General features: G+C 28.8%; 1 protein-coding gene across 1 annotated transcript in view; it reads right to left on the minus strand.

The window, feature by feature from the left end:
- LOC111034854 (gamma-butyrobetaine dioxygenase-like) overlaps positions 1-20,903 on the minus strand; it is a 34,774-nt gene extending 13,871 nt beyond the window's left edge. The window contains exons 1-2 of the mRNA XM_022316253.1: positions 20,289-20,903; positions 5,843-6,030 (exon numbers count right to left, since the gene is read on the minus strand). Coding sequence (XP_022171945.1) covers positions 5,843-6,030; positions 20,289-20,510 — 410 coding nt within the window. The 5' untranslated portion in view covers positions 20,511-20,903. The remainder of the gene's footprint in view (positions 1-5,842; positions 6,031-20,288) is intronic.
- Between the last annotated feature and the right edge of the window lie 4,094 nt (positions 20,904-24,997).

The following is a 24,997-nucleotide window of genomic DNA, read 5'->3' on the forward strand; positions in this document are numbered from 1 at the left end:
TTTAATTCAGAAAATAATTAAACAAATCTACTGATATACTTTAAAATAATGTTATATTGGTTTAAAAAAAGTGTTTTACTGATGTATTTGAACATTTTCTGGAGTTTTATTTTTTATATACCTACTCTAAGTATTTACCTAAGATTTGGTAATTTGGTATCGACCCATAAAATATGTGGAAACTTGAAATCGACAAATAGATTAATTATAATTCTCCAAATCTTATTTATTTGATTCAACTTACTTAGGGCCACTAAGTTTGTCCTAACTGAAAATGCCATTCTTTCATTTAAACAGTTTGAAAAACTTTTATTTGGCAACGTCGCATGGAAATATAAATAATATAGCATGTGAAATCGTATAACTAAAACAGTACTCCTGATAAGGACCAAGCGCAATTGTATGTTATTTCTATTTGTACAATTTAATTTCATTAATATCGACGGGAAACAAATTGTCGGACGATCAATAAGCTGATGTTCCAGCGATCGAAAATCCCACGATATGGTTAAAATGTAAAGGGAAAATATGTATTTCCTATAGATTGAAGGATTTTCTTCAGCTCCGAATATATGACTTCGTTATGTGCCTGTTGTTACCTCGTTGGCTTCATTATGGAACGGGGGCTTTTCGGCAATCTGGTCCGGTATGAAGTGTGTTCTTTTAGTCTTCAATTCCTTCCGGGTTGGAATGGTTGAAGGTTTGTAGGATTTTTTCTTAGGGGGTTACCTCTGCAGTTTTGAGAATGTTTTGATTACTTCTTCCAGAGTATGTGATTTAGAGTTCATGAGCGTATTTTGTTTTTTTTTTATTCCACTAGATTTTTTGCTTATGATTTCTGCTAAATGAGAGTGATGAGAATTGTTGAGTTTTTCCCTTAATTTTTTTTTGCTGTTTTAGATGATTTTTTATTGGTTTTTTTGATAGTTAGTATGTCGGTCGAGTTTTGAATGTTTTATACGTATCATTGGCTGTCTGTTAACACCAGATAGTAGCTGAATTTACCGTTTCAACTTTCTTCCATTTGAATGAAGATAAATTTGACGCCCATATAGGTGCTGTATGTAACATATATTATATAACATTGGTTTGTATAAATAAAGTTTCGTTTTAATAAGTAGTAAACTTTTGTTTTTTAATATTGAGAATAGTTGGGTTTTAATTGATTTTCCTTTATCTGAAGTTAATTTGATAAGTTTTGAGAAGTTTAGTTTCTAATAAATTCGTATTCTTAGATATTTCATTGAATGAGACCAATTAACTGCTTTTTTGAGAATTTATTTTAATTTTGTTAGAGCATATTGTAGTTACATGTGAGAACAAACTGTTGTAGTTTTGGATGGCAGATATTTTTCCCTAATCAATAAGCCATGGTTCGATGAGATCGATTTGATGATGTAGTTTCTAGACTGCTTACAAGTACAAGTACTGCTACAAGTGTCGTCTCCAAATAGAGCTACTTCGGAGTTGCGGTGTCGACGCATGTCGTTAATGTGGATTAAGTATAGTTGGGGCTATAGGCAAGAGCCTCTTTTAAAGATATATTTTTTTGATAGAGAATTATTTTTTGTGAATGTGTAATGTGTATAATAGTGCTACCAGCTGGACTGTTGCCTTTTCTTTAGGGTCCTGTTTGAATAACATGAATTACAGTTTTTCTGTTTTATATTCATTTGAAGAGATAAGGTGAGTTTAGGGATGCAGAATGTTTATTTTTCTTCATTGAGTTAATTGGAGTAGTTCATGGCTTTTTCAAGAGATACTTCAGTCGTTCCAAAAAGTTATTCTTGTGTTATTCATTATGTTTTAGTAGTAAGAAGGGCAGGAAAGTACCTGATGCTAGGTCGAATAATAGATTTTGCAGAAATTTTGTTGATTAATGTATGTTTGTTGAAGTAATGGTCGTTTGATGTCTTATCTGCGTAGGAGGAAGAGTAAATTTTCTCAATGCTGGGGTCTAGAGAAGTTATTAGATAGTTACTCTAACTTTGGGATTTGGAAGTTAAGTTTTGAGTTTTAAGGGATATTTTGTGGCAATTTCCTTGATCACAGCTGATCATTTCTGAAGGTGGCTGTGTTGTCAACAAACTTGGTGCACTTAGGGTATTCTTCTAGAGGTTATTTTGAAACTTTAGCGTTGTAAAGATCAGCATATTTTGTGCATCGTGGTGGATGTCTACAGTGAATGTTTGAATGACCGAATCCTTGACAGTTAAAGCATTATGTAGGGCTGTTTGATTTGTAACTCTCAACTTTGATTTCTATGTAGAACTAGAAATAGAGGCTGAAGATACTTTTGTTGTCTGGATTGCTTTTAATCTGATCATTTATATTTTAATTTTTTTTGGATTCTCCACCAAACGATTTGGCTTAAAAGCATTTTCAAGAATACTTGTGAGTAGGTTTCCATAAATTTTTACCCGAGATGCTCAGTGGATAATTATCGAGAGAATTCGTTCCCAACGGGTCGTTGATGGTGATGTTGAATTTGAGTTGGCTCTGGTGTTAATTGTAACAATAGAGCTGCTGGACGTTATGAACGAACCGCTGCAACTGGTCGGAGAAGGGGGAGTCTTGTATCTTCGATGGTATTCATATTTTAGGTTGATGATAAGTGGTGGGTGTACAAACATTGCCCAATTCGTGGAATTAAGAGTGTTTCTTCCTTTTCCTTAATTTTCTAACGGTTGGGAGAAAAAATTAATCCTGTTCCACCACTTATTTGCTGACGAAGGACCATGCGTAATTTTGAAGGCGCTCAATAGAGCTTATGTACGTCCGAGTCTGCCCTATTTTTAATTGTAGTAAGGTTGTGCTTAGTTACAGTCATGATTCATGAAAAAAGAATATATTACATAACTACAATACAATCTTCACTAAATCAAATATAATTAGGTGCCTACTGAGTACCGATATCAATAACTCAATAAAAATATTTTGTATTTATCCAAAAGTTAAGAGTTCAATCAAATATTAATCAAATTAAAATTGTATGTAAATAAATATTGGTTCAATGACAAAAAAGTTCAGTATAATATTACCTATGTCCTTGTGCTAGTAATAATGAAACATTTCCTTTAACTCAATTTAAAATAACATTATTAATTCTACATACAACCATTTGTAAGAGCATGAAGCTCTATTTTTCTGTTTTAATTAAAAATTACAACTATCATAACAGTTTTAATAATAAATTTAGGAAAAACGAGAGGTTTTCATGATAGATAAAAAATAACCGCTTTATAGTAGCTGTGAGTTTTATAGTGAAATAACTGTAAATTATTTCATTATCAAATAAAATGAAGAGAAACTTTATTATAGTTTATTAAATAGACATTGTTCTTTAATTAATTAAGCACATTATTGTCAAAAATGAAAAAATGCATTAAATTTAAAAAAAACTAAAAATGGTATTATAAATACAATATCAGAAGTAAGGTATTATAGATATAATTACTTATATTGAAAACATGGATAATATTTTAGAACATTAAATTAGATATTAACCAAGGGTGCCGAGTAGTTATTGTTTAGGATCTTTATGAGGTTTACTGTATTTTTGTTTATCATTAACCAACAACTAAAAACAATAAAAACAATGAATAATTTTGCAAGTGAGCGTTCCAGCGTGTATTGAAGTTTATAATATACGATCATGGTAAGAAGATCTGAATTTTTTTAACAAACCATAATATTATAGAAGCTCACTTCTGCAGTCCCTTGGATAAGTAGCGGCTGCACTGTGGGAAAAAAATTAATTTAAACAATCCGGAATCCACATCATAACTCCAATACCTAACAGACAACCAGCCATTATCTACTCCAAGCAATGGTTTTACCTACAACTTGTAAAAATTAGAAATTGGAAATTTGACCAATAACTTGAACTTCTTCCTTCAAAATAACAACACAAACCAATCTGAACGAAGGGACTGTCCAAACATCCGATGCGATGACGGAGATCAGTACCACCGTTGATAGACAATAATAGACAAGAACTGAAATTAAAGGACATTGAATTTAAAGATTTTAAGATTTTTGTTGCCATGTGTAAAGTAACTTCTGTTGCCAATTGCTAAATAAATAGCTGCAAAATTGAATTGTTTTAAAAAATCGTATTATGCCTGTTTAGAAATCTATAATCTAAAACTTTTTTCCAGAATCTTAAACCTCAACGTTATTGTTGTGTATGTTATGTAATATAAACAAATTATATTATTTAATTTTTATGTATGTAATTTTTGTACTGGATATTGGTAAAATACTAAAATGTATATTTTTACTACCTATTGATTGTATTTATATTAATTAAATTCACGAGGTTAGAAGAATACAGGTTGGCATTATATTATAATACTATTTTTCTGCTAGTTTAGCTTTCATTGTATAGGTACTAATATATATTGGGGAATATAATATTTTACTTAACTGTATAACTGTACGTAAAGTTTATGCCACGTCTAGATTTTCATAGATCGTGTGTATTAATATCTTTTCACATTTATGAGAACAATTGTAGTATCATCATATTAAAACAAAAATAATTTTACAAGTTACCAAACAAAATAAATTATTTAATTAAATTTAATCGTTTAATTTTTACTATTCAACTATGGTTGTACTTTTTTCTTTTGAATAATAAATTAAAAGAAGAAATATAACCTAAGTTATGTTAGCTTAATCATTTTTTTGAAAAAATCGAAAATTGTTTTAAGCTCTTTTTTATTTCAGATGTTATGTAAATCGATGACCTTATCATAAAATTGAAAGCATATTATAGAGAGTTAGGTATAATAAAAATAAAAACAAATTTAATATTCATTCGTTATTTATAAATTATCATCAAACTTAATAACTGAGTGACATTCGATGATAGAACTTGCAAATATCCTTAATAATAGAGTGTTGTATAAAATATGTGGATTTTAAATCTTAGTTTTTGTTATTTATTATTTTGTATAATAATAGCACATTTGTTAATTGTATTAACCTAAGATCTAGAATTCCTGTTAGAGGGAAGTTAGTAATTTTGAATTATCTTGTAAATTTTCTGAGTATTTCTTTAGCTGTATCCACAAAATAACGATGTCCATAGTAACGCATTGTTTTTTTTTGTGTTTTTTGGTAAGTAGAAAATATGAACATGTTTATACATAATATTTGCCGTGAATATATTTTTAAGATCGAATAAGTAAACGATACTAGTTGGCTCCATTTAAAAAATGTCTTACTTCATATTATATATATATGTTTTATGTTAAGTTGATCAAAAGTAATTGGTTGTATTATGATGATAAGTCGTATTAACCTAGCAGTTATTGTTGACATTAAAAATGACTTACGACAAATCTTTTGTAACATCAAATCTATTCGGGATTTATAAATTTGATGGTATGCACAATATTGATTTAATAAAAAAAACAATCACTATTTTATTATTATATTTAAGTTGTGCACTATTCATTTTCGTAATAAATAATAATTTTTAATTGGCAGTACACTTTACAATAATATCGATATCACAATATAATACAATTATAATTGTATTGCATTTATCAAGTACCTACCAATTGGTTTTTGAAACTCTTTTTGTCTGAAATGTCATTCAATTGAAAATTTACCTCGATGTCCGTGATTTATTTTATGTTCCTATATTGCATTTTTTATTCTATTTTACATTTTAAATTGTTTCGATACATTTTGATTTGAGGAGGTATTTTCAAATCTACGTTTAAATAAATTTCATAAATTAAAATTGATTTTGAAAAGTTTGTTCTAATAATTTATGGTGTGAACAGTTCTAGATAGGTAAATTAGTAAAATAGGTAGTGATAGATACGACCTTTTGATTACGTCATCATATTTAAATGACCGGAATATAGCTGCAAACGATTCCGCAGTCCATTTGACTTGCTGATTTTCGTGGCGTTCTCGACCCTCATTAAAATTTCTCTCTAGTAGCCATTGTAAGTCATAAGTACTCTCGTGGCTGTCATCCCATTTCACATAGAGCTTATCATTGCTTATAATCTGAAAAGAGAAATAGTTCACATAATATTTCTATTTTACACCGAACCAAATGAGGAAAACTGAATACCTAACTATTTGTTTGGTATTCTTTATATTATGTATAATATTATGTGTAAAATTAAAAATCGTTAGTCAGAGTCGGTGCATTTTTAGCACAAAAACATGTCTTACAGGAAAAACTCTCACTCCCCATAAAATAGTCGGATTTCGTTCATTTTATTTTTTTATTTAAAATAAGAGAAAATTTTTCGGGTCACATGAAGCCCTATATTCAAAATTATAATAAAATTACAGAAACTAAAAATTGGTTTTTGAATAATGCACAATATTTATTTTGTTATTTTTCTAGCACTACTTTATGTAAATTGGAAATTCTCTAATTCTTTAATTTAGAAATGATCTTACCTGAAAAAATGCTCATATTTTAGATTAAAAAAAAATATACATCAAAATATGACATACAAACTAGGCGTGAGAGTTTCAAAATCATTTTTGTAGATCTAATAATCCGTATAAACCCTCCCTCCTTAAAAGGTATCAGACAGTAGATTACTGGAAAAGCATTATAATAAGGGTGGGTTACAACTAAAATATAAAGTATACAATTTTATAGAACTTCTTAATATTTGATTCTACCGTCACCGACACCCTTAAAGAGATACAGATAATAGAGATAAGATAATAGCCGGTGTAAATATTCGAACAAAATGTGTTATTTTAAAGCATATTATTGTTATTGTGAACGATCGACCTTCTCGTATTTTCGACTGAAAAAAAGAAAGTTATTTTAAAATTAACTTATCTGTCTAACGTTATGCAATTATCTATTTAGTTGTAGTCCAGTTAGATTGTGCGTATGTTACATTACGTTTTATATAAACTATTTTATTCCCTCGTGTCTGCAGTGCTAAGAGTAGATATCGTCGAATACTGCAAAGGCAACTGAATATATTATACATTGTACTTGTGACGTTTTAATTGGAAGAGACTTCGCAATGAGTAAACCTTTCAGATAAAAATCTTCTTCCTTTCGTTATTTAATTATTGATTATGCCAAAAAGCGTAGCAAAATACATACATGTGTTACACATATAATATAATATGTATATTGTATACAGACGTCGTTCTAGAGAATTCTTACCAGTTTCATTGTAAAAACACTGAAACATCTAAGTTTAAAGTAAAAAAAAATAAAACAGCTAGTGGATTTCTTTCTTTTATATTCTATTTCGTAATACATAGTGTTATTTCTACTAAATTTGTTTATCAGTAGTACGTAAAAAGTTATATAGTAACACAAATATATATATATAAATTAAAACTTTTTCAATTTTTACAGCTAAGGGTTGCGAATGTAATACGTATTTTTTCATACATTTTGCCTACAAAAAAATAAAATTCAAAAATGAAAATTACACAGGTCGTTAACAAACATTTCAAGTTAAAATTCTATCGGAATCAGCCATTTGAACACAAATAGTGATGTTAGTTATTTTGTTCTAATTCAAAAAGTATTATTCGTAGGAAACTGTAGTTAATGTGTGTCTTAATATTTACTATACCTACTCAATAGACTTTTTACAAATATTGATATGAATTTTAAGCTATGTGGACCACGAAACTATTCTCATACCGTTAATCGGTGTACCATACCGTTTTAATTCCAAAAACACACTTTTTAGTTTTTTTTATCGGCATCCTTAAGTGTACACATCTATAACGATTCCCACCTGTTTCTAACATTTTTTACATGATGCGTTTTTATTAGTGATTTCTTATAATATACTTATATACAATATACATACTATACATTATAGTCTAATACTGCGGAGGACGTGTAACGCTAGCACATTACGGTCTTGAGTCGTGGCTTTTACGGTTCAAAGATAATAGTATAATCAAATTATTTTTTGTTCCTTACGTAATTGAAAATATAAATCAGCTACTACTGTTCGTACCTGTACTTCGTAATTGCCCAGTATGCAATTTATTCATTGAGACTATCACCGTTCTGATATTTAAATATTATAATTAAACCATTGGAATAATTTAAACTGCAACATCAACAAAACTAGATTATTGCCTTTTGGTAATAAAAATAGTTATCATACTATTGTTACTCAAATGTATCTACGAAAGTTAGTCTTTTTAATAAAACTTATTGGATTCGACTATCGTAGTTTTTTGAAACAAAAATTTACCATCCGTAAGCACCAAAATACAAATTAATGTTTAATTTTGATTTATAGACTGATAGTTAAGAGAAACCAAACACAAATACCTCGGTGAATCATGAAATATAGGTAGGTAACTGAATTTAACTCTGAATTATGTTTGTTGGTAATTAGGAGGAGGGTGAATGCTAATTATCTCCCAGATGAGCTAATGTAAGTTATGATCTAGGTACGTACATTTTTAAATTATAATTTATCGGAGTACTTATCAACTGTAATAGCAAACTAATAATAAACATATTTTACATTTATTTACTAATTATGTACTATAATATGTATTGATTAAGTAAATCGGTTAATTACATGTATTGTGTGTTATTCAAAAATAAAAACAACCTATTCATTTCCTAAAAGAGATTTATTTTTGTATTTCACGTTTTATACGATTCCGCCGTTAAAGAGGTTTTAGATTCACAAATATACTTGCAGTATTATAACTGGTAAATAAAATTACTCAAACTATCTGTGAAAAAGTGAGAATCCTTCAGTTATTATATTTTAAACCATTTTAACTTCATCACATAAACTTAATTATCTTCAGTCTCAGTGACAGTTATAAAAAAAGTCGATAGTTTCTTAATTATGCAAACCAATAAAAAAATAAAAACATTACACGTCTTATACAAATAAATACTTATAATATACTTCCTAAAATTCACATTCGATTGAAAAATACACTCATGCTATAACGCCTATAACTAAATAAAATTATAAAACAGACAAAACTAAAATAAAATAAATAATATTTTTTTAAACATGTGAATTCATTCGTAGCATAAATTAAAAATGTAATAATCTATCATCTGTTTGGAATGCATTAATATCGAAATGAAAAGATTTATAAATAATAAATAGGTTATAATAACAATATTAAAGTGCATAGGTGATAGTACATAATTATTATTATAATTGATACATACCTATTATATAAAATTTACATAGGCACAAATATTTTTCATGTTTATTCTTGTAATATATGTTTCGTAATTATTATCCCCAATTCAAAACTAATTAATAATTTGAAAAACAGACTTATGCTTAATGTCTAACATCATTCGGAACCCAACCAAAATGAATATATATTCTTTTTTTGATAAAACTGTTTTGAAATGTATTTATTTTCGTTAAACATTTATTTGTTGGTATTATTGTAATTGTTATTATTATTATTATTATTATTATTATTATTATTATTATTATTATTATTATTATTATTATTATTATTATTATTACCACCATTGTGTTTTAATCTAATGTGTAAATACCAGTTTTATTGTTAGTGCATTTTACCTTAAATCATATACATAATTAAATACTAACGCAAAAAAATAAACAATAAGCAATTAAGCTCTTAACAGATATCTACTTTAATTGTGATGTCAATCAGCCGTTAAAGTGTTGATTTTATTGCTTTTATAATATTTCGTTCTGCTCTCGGGTGGTATGTTCCTTAAAAACGACAATGATTTACGATTGTATAGGTTTTGAGCGGCTGCTTGCCATTTCAACTATACGAATTTTAGCCGGCCATCTATAATTTGAAAAGCCCATACAAATCAAGATTGAGGAAAATGCCCTGGTAAAGGTCACTAAAATTACGGCCCAGAATGAGACTGATGAGGTACTTGAATTAGTTGATGGTAATATTTATTAATCAGATGTAAGTTATGAAGAATATGTCTATTATATTAATCCGAGTCAGAAGAATCGAATGGAGGGAAAATTTAAATATACATGGTTTCCACCATTTGTGAACAAAGATATTAGAAACTTTTATTGATGTATGAATCCAGCTCTTAAAAATATTCATTGAAAGTATCAAAATTGAATACAAGGGCTTGCACAACATTTAAACATTTTTTTCCTCTACAAATGATTTTTTGAACACAGCTAGTGGTTACCAATATTTATTGAGATAACTTTAGATCTGATTAAGACAAATTTCTGAAAAGTCATGTCAATATATTTACAAGGAACAAAATCATTAGTCATAGTAGGCCTATTATATCTGGCTTGAGTGAAAAAGTCAGCACACATTCATTTAAATGAATTTTGCCATACTGATGGAACGGCACACCACTTTTACGAATAGAGATTATGAGATTTATTTCCGTAGAGTTAGTCTTCTTTTAAGGACACTACTACTTTTAGACGACTCTTATTCTCACGAAAATTGAAAGTAAATAGAAAAGTTAGCTCTAATTGAATTCATTCCTAATGGATATATAAACGTATTTTAAAAACAATTATAGTCTTAATTCAAATGTATCTATTGATGAAACATTAGGAAAATGTGGTTGTTTTGTTTTTCAACAGTATATACCGAGCTACAATGATGGTATTAAAAATTAAAATACGTTAGTTAGTCCATTATCAGTTTTTTTTATTTTTTTGATAATAATTATAATATTTGATAGTTATGCAATTCTACCAAAAACTTACCAATAATAATTTTTTTTTTAGAATTTTTCTAGAAATTAAAAATAATCTTTTAGTACCTAATAATTATGGTACTCGTAAATAAGCATTCATTTCAATTGTGTTTTAACCTATATTAACTAAATTATAAAATACAAATATATAAATTTTTTTGTGGAAACTATTACAGAAATGAACACATATCAACCTTTTCAAAAGGTATTATCATTATTGAAGAAATTTAATTTATAAGGTATGTTTGAATAATTTATTATTTAATTATAATTTATAAGTAAAGATTAATAGGTAATAACTTAACTATCTATAAATTATAATACATATAAATATACCATACAATTAATTCATAATTATGTAAGCATTCTATTGATTGACAATCTAAAACTAAAAAGTTGTTTAAAATGAGTCCGAAATTAGATTTAAATAATTTTTTTCGCCATAGAAATGAGAGAACTAATACTGTAAAATGTTTTTTTTAGTTGGTTTTAATCGATATAACTAGTTTAAATAATGTTGTTCAAATTTAAAGTACATAAAAACATTTTAAATCTTTCAAACTAACAATTCAAGTCAGTCAATATTATTACTTATTAGATATAAACAGGATTTTCTTATATTTGACTATTGCTGTACCTAATTCAAATTACAATCATAGAATTCACCTGCTGTTTAATATAATTTAGAAAATAATCTCGAGTTTGGACTTTCAAATGCGAAATTTTGATTCGCATTTGGCTTTAAGATTATTTCCGACTCAAAGTTCAATATTGTTTAAATATCAAATTTCTAAGCGAGGATTCCGAGACCAGTACATTTTCCAGCTTTTTCTTTGTATCGTAGGTTAATGGACATTATTTTGTAAATTGCTTAAGTAATGGCGTGTATCTTTGTGTACCACCGTTACCAAAGATTCACGAAGCTTTCAAAAGGACATCAAAACATTTCAATTAAAACGTATTAGGCGTTTTGGCGTTTTGCAAAAATACATTAAAATAAATTTTTTTTTTTTGATTAATTTGAAAGCTTGGACTTTAACGTTAGATGCATTAAAACTATTTATCGTTCATATTGTAATAATACATTAAAAATCTAAATATTAACATTATTCAAAAAATTAGATGAATTGGATACCTAAATTTATCTATTGTAAGTGAGAAGATGGAAAATAGATTGCATAGTATTATTAGTTAATTATTTTAATAATAGTAATAATTTTGAATAAAAAGTTTTGTGGGAAGCAGAGGATGTAAAATACTCAAAAGTAAAAAAAGTTTAGGTACTTTTTAAAATAATGTAGAATAACAAAAGAAAATTTTTAGAAAAAGGAATATATTTGAAAACAACTGTTTTCAACAATGTACGCGAAGACTTTATAATTTTGTCTTGATTAAAAAAATGTTTTAAAAAAGATACAATATCATGCTTGTCAATTTCATAAAATTAAAATTTACCTATAAGTTAATTATAACGCTATAATAATATAGTATGACACAATATTAAGATAATTAATTAGTTCAATTTACCATGCCTACTACTATCATACAATTAAATTACTAGTACACAATAATATATAAATACTAAGAATTTTTTTGAATATTCTTAGAAATAGGGCCGACCCCGTCTCCACTTGGAATTGCTTTTCGTATGTAATGGTTTATCATTGAATTCAAATTTAACTAATCCGTTGCACAGATAATATACCCAACGACCAGATGAAATTAAAACCAACTATACAACAGCAGAGCGTCTTTCTCGATTTTTCAAGTCTTAAGTTGATCTCCACTTTGAAAACGTCTATAATAATAATGGCCCAAGTGTCCTCCCACAATGCAAGATATTGAACTCGTGCATGACGTTATTTCGCGTAGGTATAGGTTTATGACATATTATACAGTTTGCAGTACAAACACTGGCCGCGATACACACATGATGATTATTATTATTGTTATTATTGAAGAGGCGCATAATACTGTTTTTGGATATTACATAATATCATGGTTTTATTCCCGAAACTCGGAGCACATTGCACTGTGTTATTTTTGGTGAAAAATACATAATATACGCGTTTATTGTAACGGGTGGTGCACAATATTATTATGACGCTTAGGGCCCCTGGCATTTGAATACACAATCGCTAGACTGCACTCGCGTCAACAATATTATTAAAGCGCAAACCACTATGATATTATTATATTATAATATAGTGATAAAATAATAATCGTTATTGAGTTGGCACATATACGGTTTTGTGTGTTCGGGACACTGCGGTGGACTGTAATAATTTTATTACCGCGTCATCTTGTTTTAACAAGCCTTATCTGAAGCAAAAACGATTTTTTTTCTTCAAACAATTTTGGTTTACTAACACGGTAGGTAGTATCGATGATTTTTTGTGCTTTTTACGTGTTATCCATACACAATATTGTGACGCAGATGGACACTAGACAAAATATGTCCGGCAAAAAGTACTAAGACTCATTATGCGTGGGTATATGGCTACATTTAATAATAGTATTATTTGACTAAGGCCTGGAACAGACCCTTTTATTGGTTCCTAGTTTATGCTTTTGGGTTTCGATTATTGGTTGAGTTCCATAAGTTACAGAAACAAAAGGATCCGGTTGTAGGTTATCGCAAGCTCTGGGTTTTTATGTGTAAATTCAAAGATTTTATGTAAAATACTAAAATGTGATGAAAACTAAAATATATAATTATCATAGAATTATAACTGAAATTATAAAAAAAAGCTGTTCCCTACAAAACAATATAACTTAATTATACTGAAATATTATTTTATTAAACTTAAGATAAAAATATGAAAATACAGTTTGAATTTGTTAAACTAAAAGAATCTTTACCACTGTCAAATCTTATTTTTTATTATCTATAATAATCAAAAAATCAAATATTTAAATACAAATATTAGTTTCAGACATTGGACGTGCTGAACTCCTGTGTATTCATTTCGGCCTTGCAGCAGGAAGTAACATTTTTGTCGTATTATAATTTTACAGAGTATTTAGGATGATATTTATTCTACTCAAGTTCTTCTTGACAGTTTTTTCTCCTCATAATCAAATTTACTTATTGTATTTATTTACATAGTTTGTAAATCAAACAAAATATTATAAAAAATTTAGGTATATTGAGTTTAATTGGTAGAAAATAATATAGGTATGGTACACTAGGTACAGCAATCTCTGGCACAGGCAACGCTGGGCAGGACAGCTAGTATGTATTATATTTTAATTTTAACAATGATTTTAAATTTAATTGATGTTCATGCTCGGACATAAAAATACAGACAACAATATTCTTGGCTATGAAAGCGATATGGGTACTCAAATTGTAGTTTCTCAATCTTTAAACAAAAAGCTCTTGTTTCTATAATGAATAAAAATGGTCTAGATTTGTGTTTTTTTCGAGGATAATGCCTACGGCCAAAATTAGTGCTGGTGGATATCGCATAACTTTTTGTGTAAAAAAATCATACCAGTGGAATTTACATGAAAAAGGTAGAATTGGTATAATTTACGAAGAGACAATTATATAAGAGTTCCGGTCAGGTTCGGGTTTCTAAACCCAATGATGTTTTTTTTTGCATAATTACGGTTCATGTAAAGGTATGATTTTAATATAGGTATTCACATATTCCATGAAATGCAACCACGGTTGTGGAATTTTATATTGCCGTGTTGTACGGGGTAAAAAGGAATGTGTCTATTAGTCTGGGTGGATAGGTGTGGGCAAGTACTATACGTAAGTAATACTTAGTAAGTATAGTTTTAAAATACAGTTTATCATTTTAAAGCGTGGCAGTAACGCAATACAACGTTACTTGTTAATTTACCATACCCATTACTAATTACTTTACCTCTGGATTTACACCCTCTAATGTAAATACTATAATAAGTAATGAGTAATGACCAATAAGTAATGTTAATATCAGAATATAACAGAAATCGTTATCGTTCGATCGTCGTCTACGATGTACGACTCGAACGTTAACAATACATATTACCAGGAGGCAGGAACATAAATAAATAATAATAATACTAAAATATATTAAAAAAATTTCTACAACTTAAAAAAAATATCTAGATAAATATTTACAGTAGTTAACTCAAGTTTTCATCTAAAATAGATAAATAGGTAACATTATTTTATAACTACACCATAATAAGATAATAGATAATTAATATTTTTATCTCGATAAGTCTCAACACTGTCGACTCTACAATTGAACGACTAGTAGGTTAGGATAGGCAGTGGTGTAAGTGGTGTAAGAAGAGTTTTTTGAGACAATAGCCTCAAGTTTAAAATGGGTATGATAAATGCTAACATTTATTTTTATTTTTCGAATAAATATTTAATAATATTTAAATATTATTTATAGGACAGGTAAAATCCATATTTTTTGTGTAAGGGGTTAGTTATTAATTTTTTAATAATAAATATAATAATAATAATAATAATAATAATAATATATTTTATTTTAATAATATATGTTGCGGATAAGAGGCTGGGTACAGAAAAAGCAGAAAGTATGTACTCGAGGGGGGAATTCGAATAAGGATCATTACACTGTTCGATGTTTAAAGGACTAAAACATCACCTAATATTAGCTAATGTAAAATTAGTTAGTGAAAAGCAATTTAAATTCTAAAATAAAACTGATGTATTATATTATATAAATATAATTTTCTTATATTGGGACATTGTAACATGATAGTATGATACCATAATCGCTGATTAAAGAATATGATGGTTAACGCAAAAACGAAGACTAAAATATAAGGAGAGTTGATATTTGTAAATTAATACCCTACAATACATTAAAATTTAAAGTATACCTTATAGCGCTTGATGGACATTTTAATGGACTGGTATGATGTGAAGACTAAATAAACTTGAATCCATCTTATTAATTTTTTTTCGATGATTGATTACAATCTATTATTGTATCGAATTTTTTCACTACATTTCGAATAATACTTCTGAAAGTATGAAATAATTATAACTATAATAACATTAATAATACATAATTCAGTTACTTATCGTTAATAATTATCATTTAATTGGTCTTATAAATATAATTATACACGATATTTTATATTTAAACCAAAATTAATTTTAAAATTTTAAATAAAGTCGTTATACACTAATTATTTACTTCACCTTTCATAACAATCTTTTCCTGAACTCTCAACCCCCTTCGAATATTTTCCCTTTAATTTTCCATTGTCACGGTTCGTTTCTTAATTAAAATTTTTCATCTAAACTTCCGAAAATAATTATTGCCATGCTGTATTTCTGCAATATTTTGTAATCACAAAAGCAATAATAAATCAATAATCGTTGTATTATTCTAGTTTGTAAGCCACAAACATCTATAGAACATTAGTATAGTAATATTTATTATTTTTTAAATGATAACGGACATTGTACACTGTACTTTCGTTTGTAATGTTTGTAATATTAAAAGTGTGATTATCATAAATTTAAATACCCCAGTATCATATAGCATTTAAATATAATATTATGTTGTTCTTTGTAAATCAACATCCTGACATCGATTTAATTTATTCCGGGAGTAATGCATTTGAGCCCATATATACTTACTGTATAGCTTATAGAAGTCTGTGTTGTTAGCCAACAAAAGAGACAATAATTTTTGATGAAAATGCTAACTGAAAAAACTTTAATTTAATATTTTTGATAATTTATAAAAAAATCTTTCTGTATAAAGTGTAAAAATAAACTATTAATGCAACAAAAAAATATCATTCAATAATTAGAAAACTCTAATACCATATAAAAATAATAATTGATAATATTTTAACAATTGTTACTAATAATAACATACCTATTAAAGAATAATAATTGGCGTAACATTTTAATTATAGTTCAACATTTTTGTAAGTTATGTTTTTTGTTGTTGTATTTTTGTGGCTCGTTATTACATTTTGAAAAAAGGTAAACCTACGCTGTTTTCATCAATCCAGCAAGGTGTTTTAAAAACATAAGTATAAAAGAATTCAAACCCGGAAAAACTATTTTTGTATTATATGATATTTATATAGGGAATAAAAAAAAATTGGATTTTTGTTGAGTATATAAGTAACGATTTAAGTAACATTTTATTCAACAATCGTTGATAAACTTATATTTTAAAATATTTATACTACCTACTCAATTTTTTGGAATAGGCTGTTTTTCTCCAAAAAATAATCAACTATAATCATTTTTCTTCAAAATATATTCATATATTATTAAAATATTTTATATTTTATTTCGATTTAGGCAGGTATATACTCTTGTAAATTATATTTTTCAATCACAGTTTCAATATGTCAAGATTGATACATTTAATAATAACCATGTAACTAATTAATATTATGAAATAAATATCAAAAGTAAAGTTATTGTAAATTACATAAGTTATTTCAACAAAAGTGAAAATTAGATAATAATTTAATTAATGTTTAATAAACACTACTGTATCATTATTACAGTATGTTTGTTCTAGAGGACTTTTATGAAGTAATGCGGAAGTGGTCTACTTTCGGTTGTACAGTTCAGAGTATAAAAAAGGGTGACACTTAAATCAACATTTCCTATTATAATACAATTTGGCACTTGACGGTTATTATTGAACTCAGGTCAAATGGAAGGAATTATTCAATATTAAAAAATGAAATGCAAATGATTGAAACCAATTTAGAACTCCCTTTAAAAATAATTAGACTAGGTGCTGTAAAATAATAGGAATGGATGGTAACTTATTATTATGCCATTAATGTGGAATGACTAATGGTATCCTAATAGGGAATACAAGCCCGAAAAATAATTTAGTATCAACTAAAATTTTACCCACTTCATTGTGTTATTACTTAATCAAGTAGTTGCATGCAACTCATCAGCCGCTTATAGTTGTATAATAATATTTACTGTGCATACATTATATCTATCAAACTTTTTAGTTCATTTAGTGTTCGTTAGAAAAATAACATATTTTGAATTTTGAATTTTTTGTTTTGATTGCTTGGGGGAAAAAAACCATTAGTTAACTCTGTTGTATATTAATTATTATTATAATAATATAATATTACAATATATTTTTTATTTATAACTTGTAAGTTAATACATACCTAACGCAGAGTGGTGAGAATATGTACATTATCTATATAAATGTATAATTATAAATTACTTAAAAATAATCTACCAATACGTTTTTAAAAAATAATTATGTATAGTAAATGTGTGGTTAAAATACGAAACGTGCTATTGCGATTTTTAATACTTTTCAGAAAGGACAAATTTATGTTTTATTTGGTTAATGTTCAGTAGACAATGAATATATACTTTTTTATTCATTAATTGTAGGTAATTACCACTTTTATTGTTCAACGATTTGAGTAATACAATCAAAATGATAATACAACGTTAGTATTCAATACTAATCGGTATTAATATAATAGCAATAAAATGGTAATTTAAGACGAACGTAGGTAATAATTCTTACATCATTTAACTGTAAATAAGCGATCGTCTTAATTTTAGAGGTAAAGATATAGATAAGTAATAGTGAGATACCTACAACGTTTGTGTTGTGCTGTGGTAAGGAGTAAAATTAGTGAATTAATTGGAGTCGAGATGTTTAATATAATATACCTACTGGATACAATAAATATGTTCTACGAACATTTTTAAAAAGTCGAACAGTTTCATTTGTGCATAGGACCAAGATCAATCTAATAGAAGACTATATTTTGAGCAACTTAATAAAGTTATTTCTGCTAAAACGTGTTATTGTCAGTAAATTGCACATTTTGACATGAACAATTCACAGAAAAACCTATTTCACTGATATTGTTCAAGACATAATGTAGAAAATAATAAAATAAACATTTATTAAATAAATGTTAAGAGTTATATTGTACAGTAGTCCTTACGTTTAATTTGATAAAAATTGATTGCCCAAAATTCCGATATCTGTAATGAATTTTTGGAGTTATTTTTAGTAATATTAAAACCATAACAGTTGATAATAATATATTATTAACATTCATAGGTTAACAATTTCGTTATCATTTTTCAAAATAAAGTTTGTACTGCTTTGATAAAATTCTCAATTTTAAATAATTCTTAATGCTAATAATATTTTTAATTTTGTATTCCTATATGGCAATAATACGTTTTTATTCAAATCTTTATGCATTCTATACGTATAACATGGGCAATAACACGTTTTGAAAACGGCAATGACACGTTCAAAAAATGTAACTGTCCTATATCTATAACAAGGCTATACCTACAACAAATGCAATATCATGTATTGAACCGAAATGGTAATAACACGCTTTGCCTTAATTTTATACGATGGCAATAGTGCGCTTTGGAATAAAAGTACATTATTTTATTAATATTTTTTTTAGTTTCTCGCCATTTTTTTAGTACAAAACAATATGAATACTCTATTTTTAAAAATTTAGCAATCACACATGTTTGATAGTAACCACACATATATAATAATATACGTGCTAACCAAAGTTTAGTTGTAAACAAGTTTCTAAGAAAATTAGTTTTTTAATTACTATACAATATTTTTTTCTTTAAATATCCGTTATCGTAGAAATTTGAAAGATTTTTCGCATGAAAAAAAATTATGAATGTAGAGATTTTTAAGTTCCAGTCAAAATAAAATTGTTGAACCTTGTACTAATTACATTTTTAAGCCTTAGATATTAAAATTGAAAATGTTATACCTACATTTATACTTCAAAATTTTGAGATTTCGACGAATTTCGTCAACAATCTGAACTTTGAACTCTGCTATACAAAAAGAGTTTACTGTATGTATTTTAAATATTTTTCAATTGCAATAAAAATTTCTATGATGGGAATGTAATTTTGACGATATTGGATATTTAAGAAAAAAATAACGTTTTTAATTATTTTAGTAAAAATCTGCGAAAACTGAACTTGACATTTTTACTTAAATAAATTTCTACGATATAAATTTAAAAAATATACTTAGTAGTACAAGTTGACTGATGCCCTATTATTTTTTTGTGTATTATATATTTTTTTATCATTGAATTAAAATTTAATACATCCATAATACATTGATCTACTCAATGACGAAAGACACTCGACTTGTACTGTATCGCAAACCAGAAAAACGTTTACTTATTTGCTCATTTTTAAAACAATTTTAAATTGATTTCAAAAATTCTATAGTATTAAATAATTGTATTCTACAAATAACCTTTTATTTCAGTATTTTGGCGAATAAAAACTAAAATAAATCACCGAAACCAAGAACAAAGCAATGTGCTGCGAAATGGCATTATTAATGCTAATAGCTGATTTGGCTGTGGTAGCTGGGGGAGGAATGATAGTGTTGAGCGATGTTGCAGCATGATATTATATACATACCTCATATAAATTCTCATTCATACCGAATAATGAACAAATTTAATAATATTATAATATGCCATCGACTGTATGTAAAAATGGTGCTGTACGGTAATGTAATCAAAAAAATGTAAGTTTCATAAAAGTAGTGAATAGAGGACGGCTTACTTGTAGCTTTTCCGGCGCCGAGTTGAACCGAAAATCACGGATCACTTGTTTCCGGAAACCGGACTCGGCGGACGCGCAAGACGGACACGGACAGTTGTTCCTGAGCCACGAGTGAGGGTATCGGCTTCCGCCCCCACGGCCGTCGTCCAGCCGGATTTCTCGGTGCCGGTCACCGCCGGACGAATCGGTCACGGACCACTGCCGGTCACCACCGCCGTTCATTTTGGACGCCCGATACCGCCGATTTTGGTTACCGCGGCGGTAACCACCTGCACTCGGCGGTCGCGTCTAGGCCGGGTACTCGACGAGCTGCAGTGCACTTTCCGCTGTCGAAGAAACGCGAACACAGCTCTGGACTGAAAACCACTCGCGATCAAAGGCAAACACTGGCGGCAGCCGATAGTTTATTGTTTTGCGGACGTTATTTTATTTCCACGACAAAGCGAAAACAGTTCGCCGGACGATGCGAGAGATAGCACGCGCTCCAGCGTGCACAGACTATACTGTCGGGGGGGAACGCCGCCGACGGAACCGGACACGACGATCGAGTTCGCACGCCGTCCGACGGATATCGCGGGTCTTGTCGTGTGCGGCCACGTGATCGGAGTGGGGCCAACGGCGTCGGCTGTTCGGTGTCAGCCAATCCGGTCGAGGTCTACATCATAGCTCGACAGCGACGATTTCCAAATATTGCGATACAGTAGATGGCTACTACACATCGTATGACATGGGTTGTGGTTTCGATGGCTGGTCGCAGGGTCAGCTATTGACGCGGGTCACTCTGCCACAGTGTTTGAGCTTTGAGACAACACTGTATACGAATTTTATAAAGCTAGTATAAATTATAATTTATATTTTTCGGTGCATGTATTAATTGAGTCTCATATCTGAAAGAAGAAGAAAAAAATAATACAATATTTGAGACCTGGTACAAAAGTGAAATATACCTATCTCAATTGAGTCTATTTTTTATTTTGTGTGTGATTGGTTTTATTATGCATTTCAATAGTTCTGATTGAAACACAAATACCGGCACTGTTAGACACCGGATTAGTACCTACTACCACGGTTAACCAAATCTAACCTAAAGAAATTTCACCATAATTACTAAAGAAAACGAAAGTAGAGAATAACTGTGACTATTACAAACGATGTATACACGTAGATTCGAATACATAAAAAGTCTTTACCGATAAAATAATATAATATTATGCATTTTCTACATTAATGATAAACTAGCTATATTTATGTATGCCTACACGTGTGTGTAGTTTGTGGACTCATAAATTACAGTGATCTCGACGAAAATTTCAGAGATTGCTTTTATAACTATCAGAAAAAGTTTATTAGGGAATACATTAAGGCCAATGATGAACAAATATATTTTTTTATATTTTTGTTGGTTACATGCTTACATGCCATGTAAACTAACAATAATAGCATGTGTCGAATTTTAAAATTGATAATTTTCGGCGATTGAGGTATACTTAGTGGCTAGTACTTACAATAATTTGCTCTTGTAGTTATTAAATACATAAACCAAAACACACCAAGTGTTGTATTTAATCCACCACAGTTGGGTTATAGCCCACCTATGTCAGATTTATCCATAAAGCGAGGTCAAGAGCTTGCGCACTGGGTGAGCTAGTCAAGCCCTTGTTCGATCGGAACTTTTTTTAGGGGCATGATAAACTGTGCATGTATATTAAATTAAATTGCATTTATCATCGCAACATGTTCTTAGAGATCATGGGAATTTTATTTGTCGTGATAGTGTAATACAATGTCAAAAATATGATATTGTTTCTCTCAGTCTACCACATAATTATACAGAATACCTCCACACGTAGACGCACTCAGAAGCCTACGCCCTGGATGGCAGCACTTGGACTTGACCACCCCACCGCACCGATTTTAAAGTTGTTAAACTAAACAAAATCGTATAACCTTATTTAACAAAAAAAAAAGTTATAATTAACCCTAAAGGCCATTGTCACCTATGTTATAATTATGAACATTAAAAATAAAAATTATTGTTTCAGGCTCTATCAGAAATTGAAAAGAGGTAAAATGACACTGAATTGATCGTGACCTGAGGTATTTACATTAAAACCAAAATACATCAAGTTGTATACTTATTGTGATATTCTTCATTTTTTCTGGACTAATTCAAGCAATACAGCTGCTAAATTTAGTGTTATATATATATATATATTGCACCACCGGATAGGTATACACTGTGGCATGATAACATTATATTATTATGTAAATATTGTCATCGGATCTTGTATATTGTGTATACGAGTTGGTATATTATATTATACTAAGCGTGTTAGTTCAAAACAAGGTCACATTACCACGCCGTATATTAATGTATTACTATAATATTGATATTATTTACATCCCATGGTATATCTATTCGCGTGAGACGGATTTGGGGGACGGGGGAGTTATGTCCCACCCTTCCTAAACCCACTTCTCCTATTCCTGGATAAAATTAAATTAATCCAAATATCGAATGGATACTTAGCATATTATAATTTCCACGATGGTTTCATAATAAAATTTGTACATTTTTGTACGATTAAAACATAAATTGAATACAACGAGATACTTTTATAAAATAGGAAACATACATCATTGAAAATGTACGAAAAAAAACAACATATTTGTGAGATAAACGTTTAAAATTAATGGCCAGACCTGGATCCGTTAGGCAGTGGTGTACGATGCCTACTCCTGTTTTTCACTGCCACTCCGCTTTGTGTGTAGAGAAGGTTTCCGGTGACACGTCGGCCCCGACGACTTTGTATTGTTATAACTGGCGTGACGTGTTTTATGCACAGAGATAAGCCGTATATGCCTCCCGGACCGAACAATTCGTAACAAATGAACTTGTTGACCGTATATTGGTTTATTAATCAAAAATCGAACGACAAAAAAAAAATTGAGCTTTTTCATTACACTGTCTATCAAAAGATCGAATACGAAAATCGGAAAATATAACAAAAGTTTTGATTAAAGTTTAAACTGTATAGTGGCGTACAGAAAAAAGGACTGCCGTGCACTTGATAAACCATTATTACACACAGTGCGTTATTGTTAAAAATTGTTTTTTTTTTTTTAAACGAGAAAGTAGTTCGAAAATAAGTGCTGATAATATTGAAGTTCAATGAGTCACTACTACAGCGACAGTCTTTAATATGACGTATAATAGTAATCTATTAAATACAATTTACACTATAAAAGCAAGATTTATCTAAAAACGTGTGCTGCTTGTTAGACTTATAATGATAATGGTAATATATCCTTTGTCGAGTTATTATTGATTTTCTGCTGATACAAAAAGCACTAGGAAATTGTAACTTATGACCTATATTTAAAGCACAACTTGCATTCAACGTGACTCCTTCGAAACGTTTTGGTCTACCGACGTGACGGCGAGGACTACAATAATATGGGATATATATACATATATACGATACCACGTCTGAGGGTCATGTAAAAACAGTAAAATTAACTTTGAAATTGTTCACATAAACTACTTACTGTATAAAATATATTACTATAGGCGGAGAAAATAAAACGATCCGAATGTTCGTACACGAGAGTCGATATTAAATTTGCTTCCTTGTACTAATACGCGTTTTACGCACTACATAATATCATTTTATGAGTCGTATTCTACACCTATAATAGTCACTATCAAGTTAAGTTTATACGATACCAACTATAAGGCATCAACCCATCAAACATTGAACATTAATACTTATATGTGTATTTATAGAGAGATTTTTTTCTTGCCAAGTTCATCTAGAAGAAAGAAAAATGTAGTTTTATTGAAAATTGACACACGTACCGACGCACATGAAGATATGTATTAAAACAAGCGTCAGTGATAAGATATGTCAGTACTGGTAATAGGTATGTGTTATTTCTTATGCTTTCTTAAACAGTAGGGTAGGCGCAGGTACTCAGACCTATTTATAATGTATTTTAGTACAATCTTGATCGATATGTGACAAGTAGAGGGAGTGGTTTTTATGTAAAAATACAATTTTATTGAATACAGATTTCTTAATTCTGATTAAAAGTCAGCACGTGTCATACTATCGTGTAACGAAATAAAATTATTCAATGAATTCTATTCATATTCAAATATTTTTATATGTTTTCAATAAGTAAATGCTTATCTTATACATTTTATGAATAAAAATACATTTTTCGTAAAGTAGTTTTTTTTAAAAAATATTTACCCATTCACAGACATACCTATAGATAATAATCATTAAGCTTTGGAAAATGTGTTCTATCTGTTGTAAACCGTAATAGAGAAATTTGTAATAAATAAAGAAATTGGTCTATGTTTTTGCCATTTCTTTTGTACAATTTTTTACTTTAGTGACTAGTTGGTCTGGTTTGTTCGTTTTTTTTTCTATTCAGTATTTTTCATTTTTATATGATGATATATTTTTTTTTAATGAATAAATAATAACATACATTATAATTACACACTTTTACTATTTACTATTATATAAATAACCAAGCCGTTATAGTGTTGGGTACTTATATTGTTCTGGCTTCTATATGCATCAATAAATAGTGTCGACGGCCTTAAGCATCGAGGATGTATCAAACTCGAGTACCCATAATATTCCTAGTGTTGTTCAGGGAGAGGGGTGGAATTCGTATGAATTTATCATTTGTGA

Source organism: Myzus persicae, unplaced genomic scaffold (assembly GCF_001856785.1).
Source record: "Myzus persicae strain clone G006 unplaced genomic scaffold, MPER_G0061.0, whole genome shotgun sequence".
In the NCBI taxonomy this organism is placed as follows: Eukaryota; Metazoa; Arthropoda; class Insecta; order Hemiptera; family Aphididae; genus Myzus; species Myzus persicae.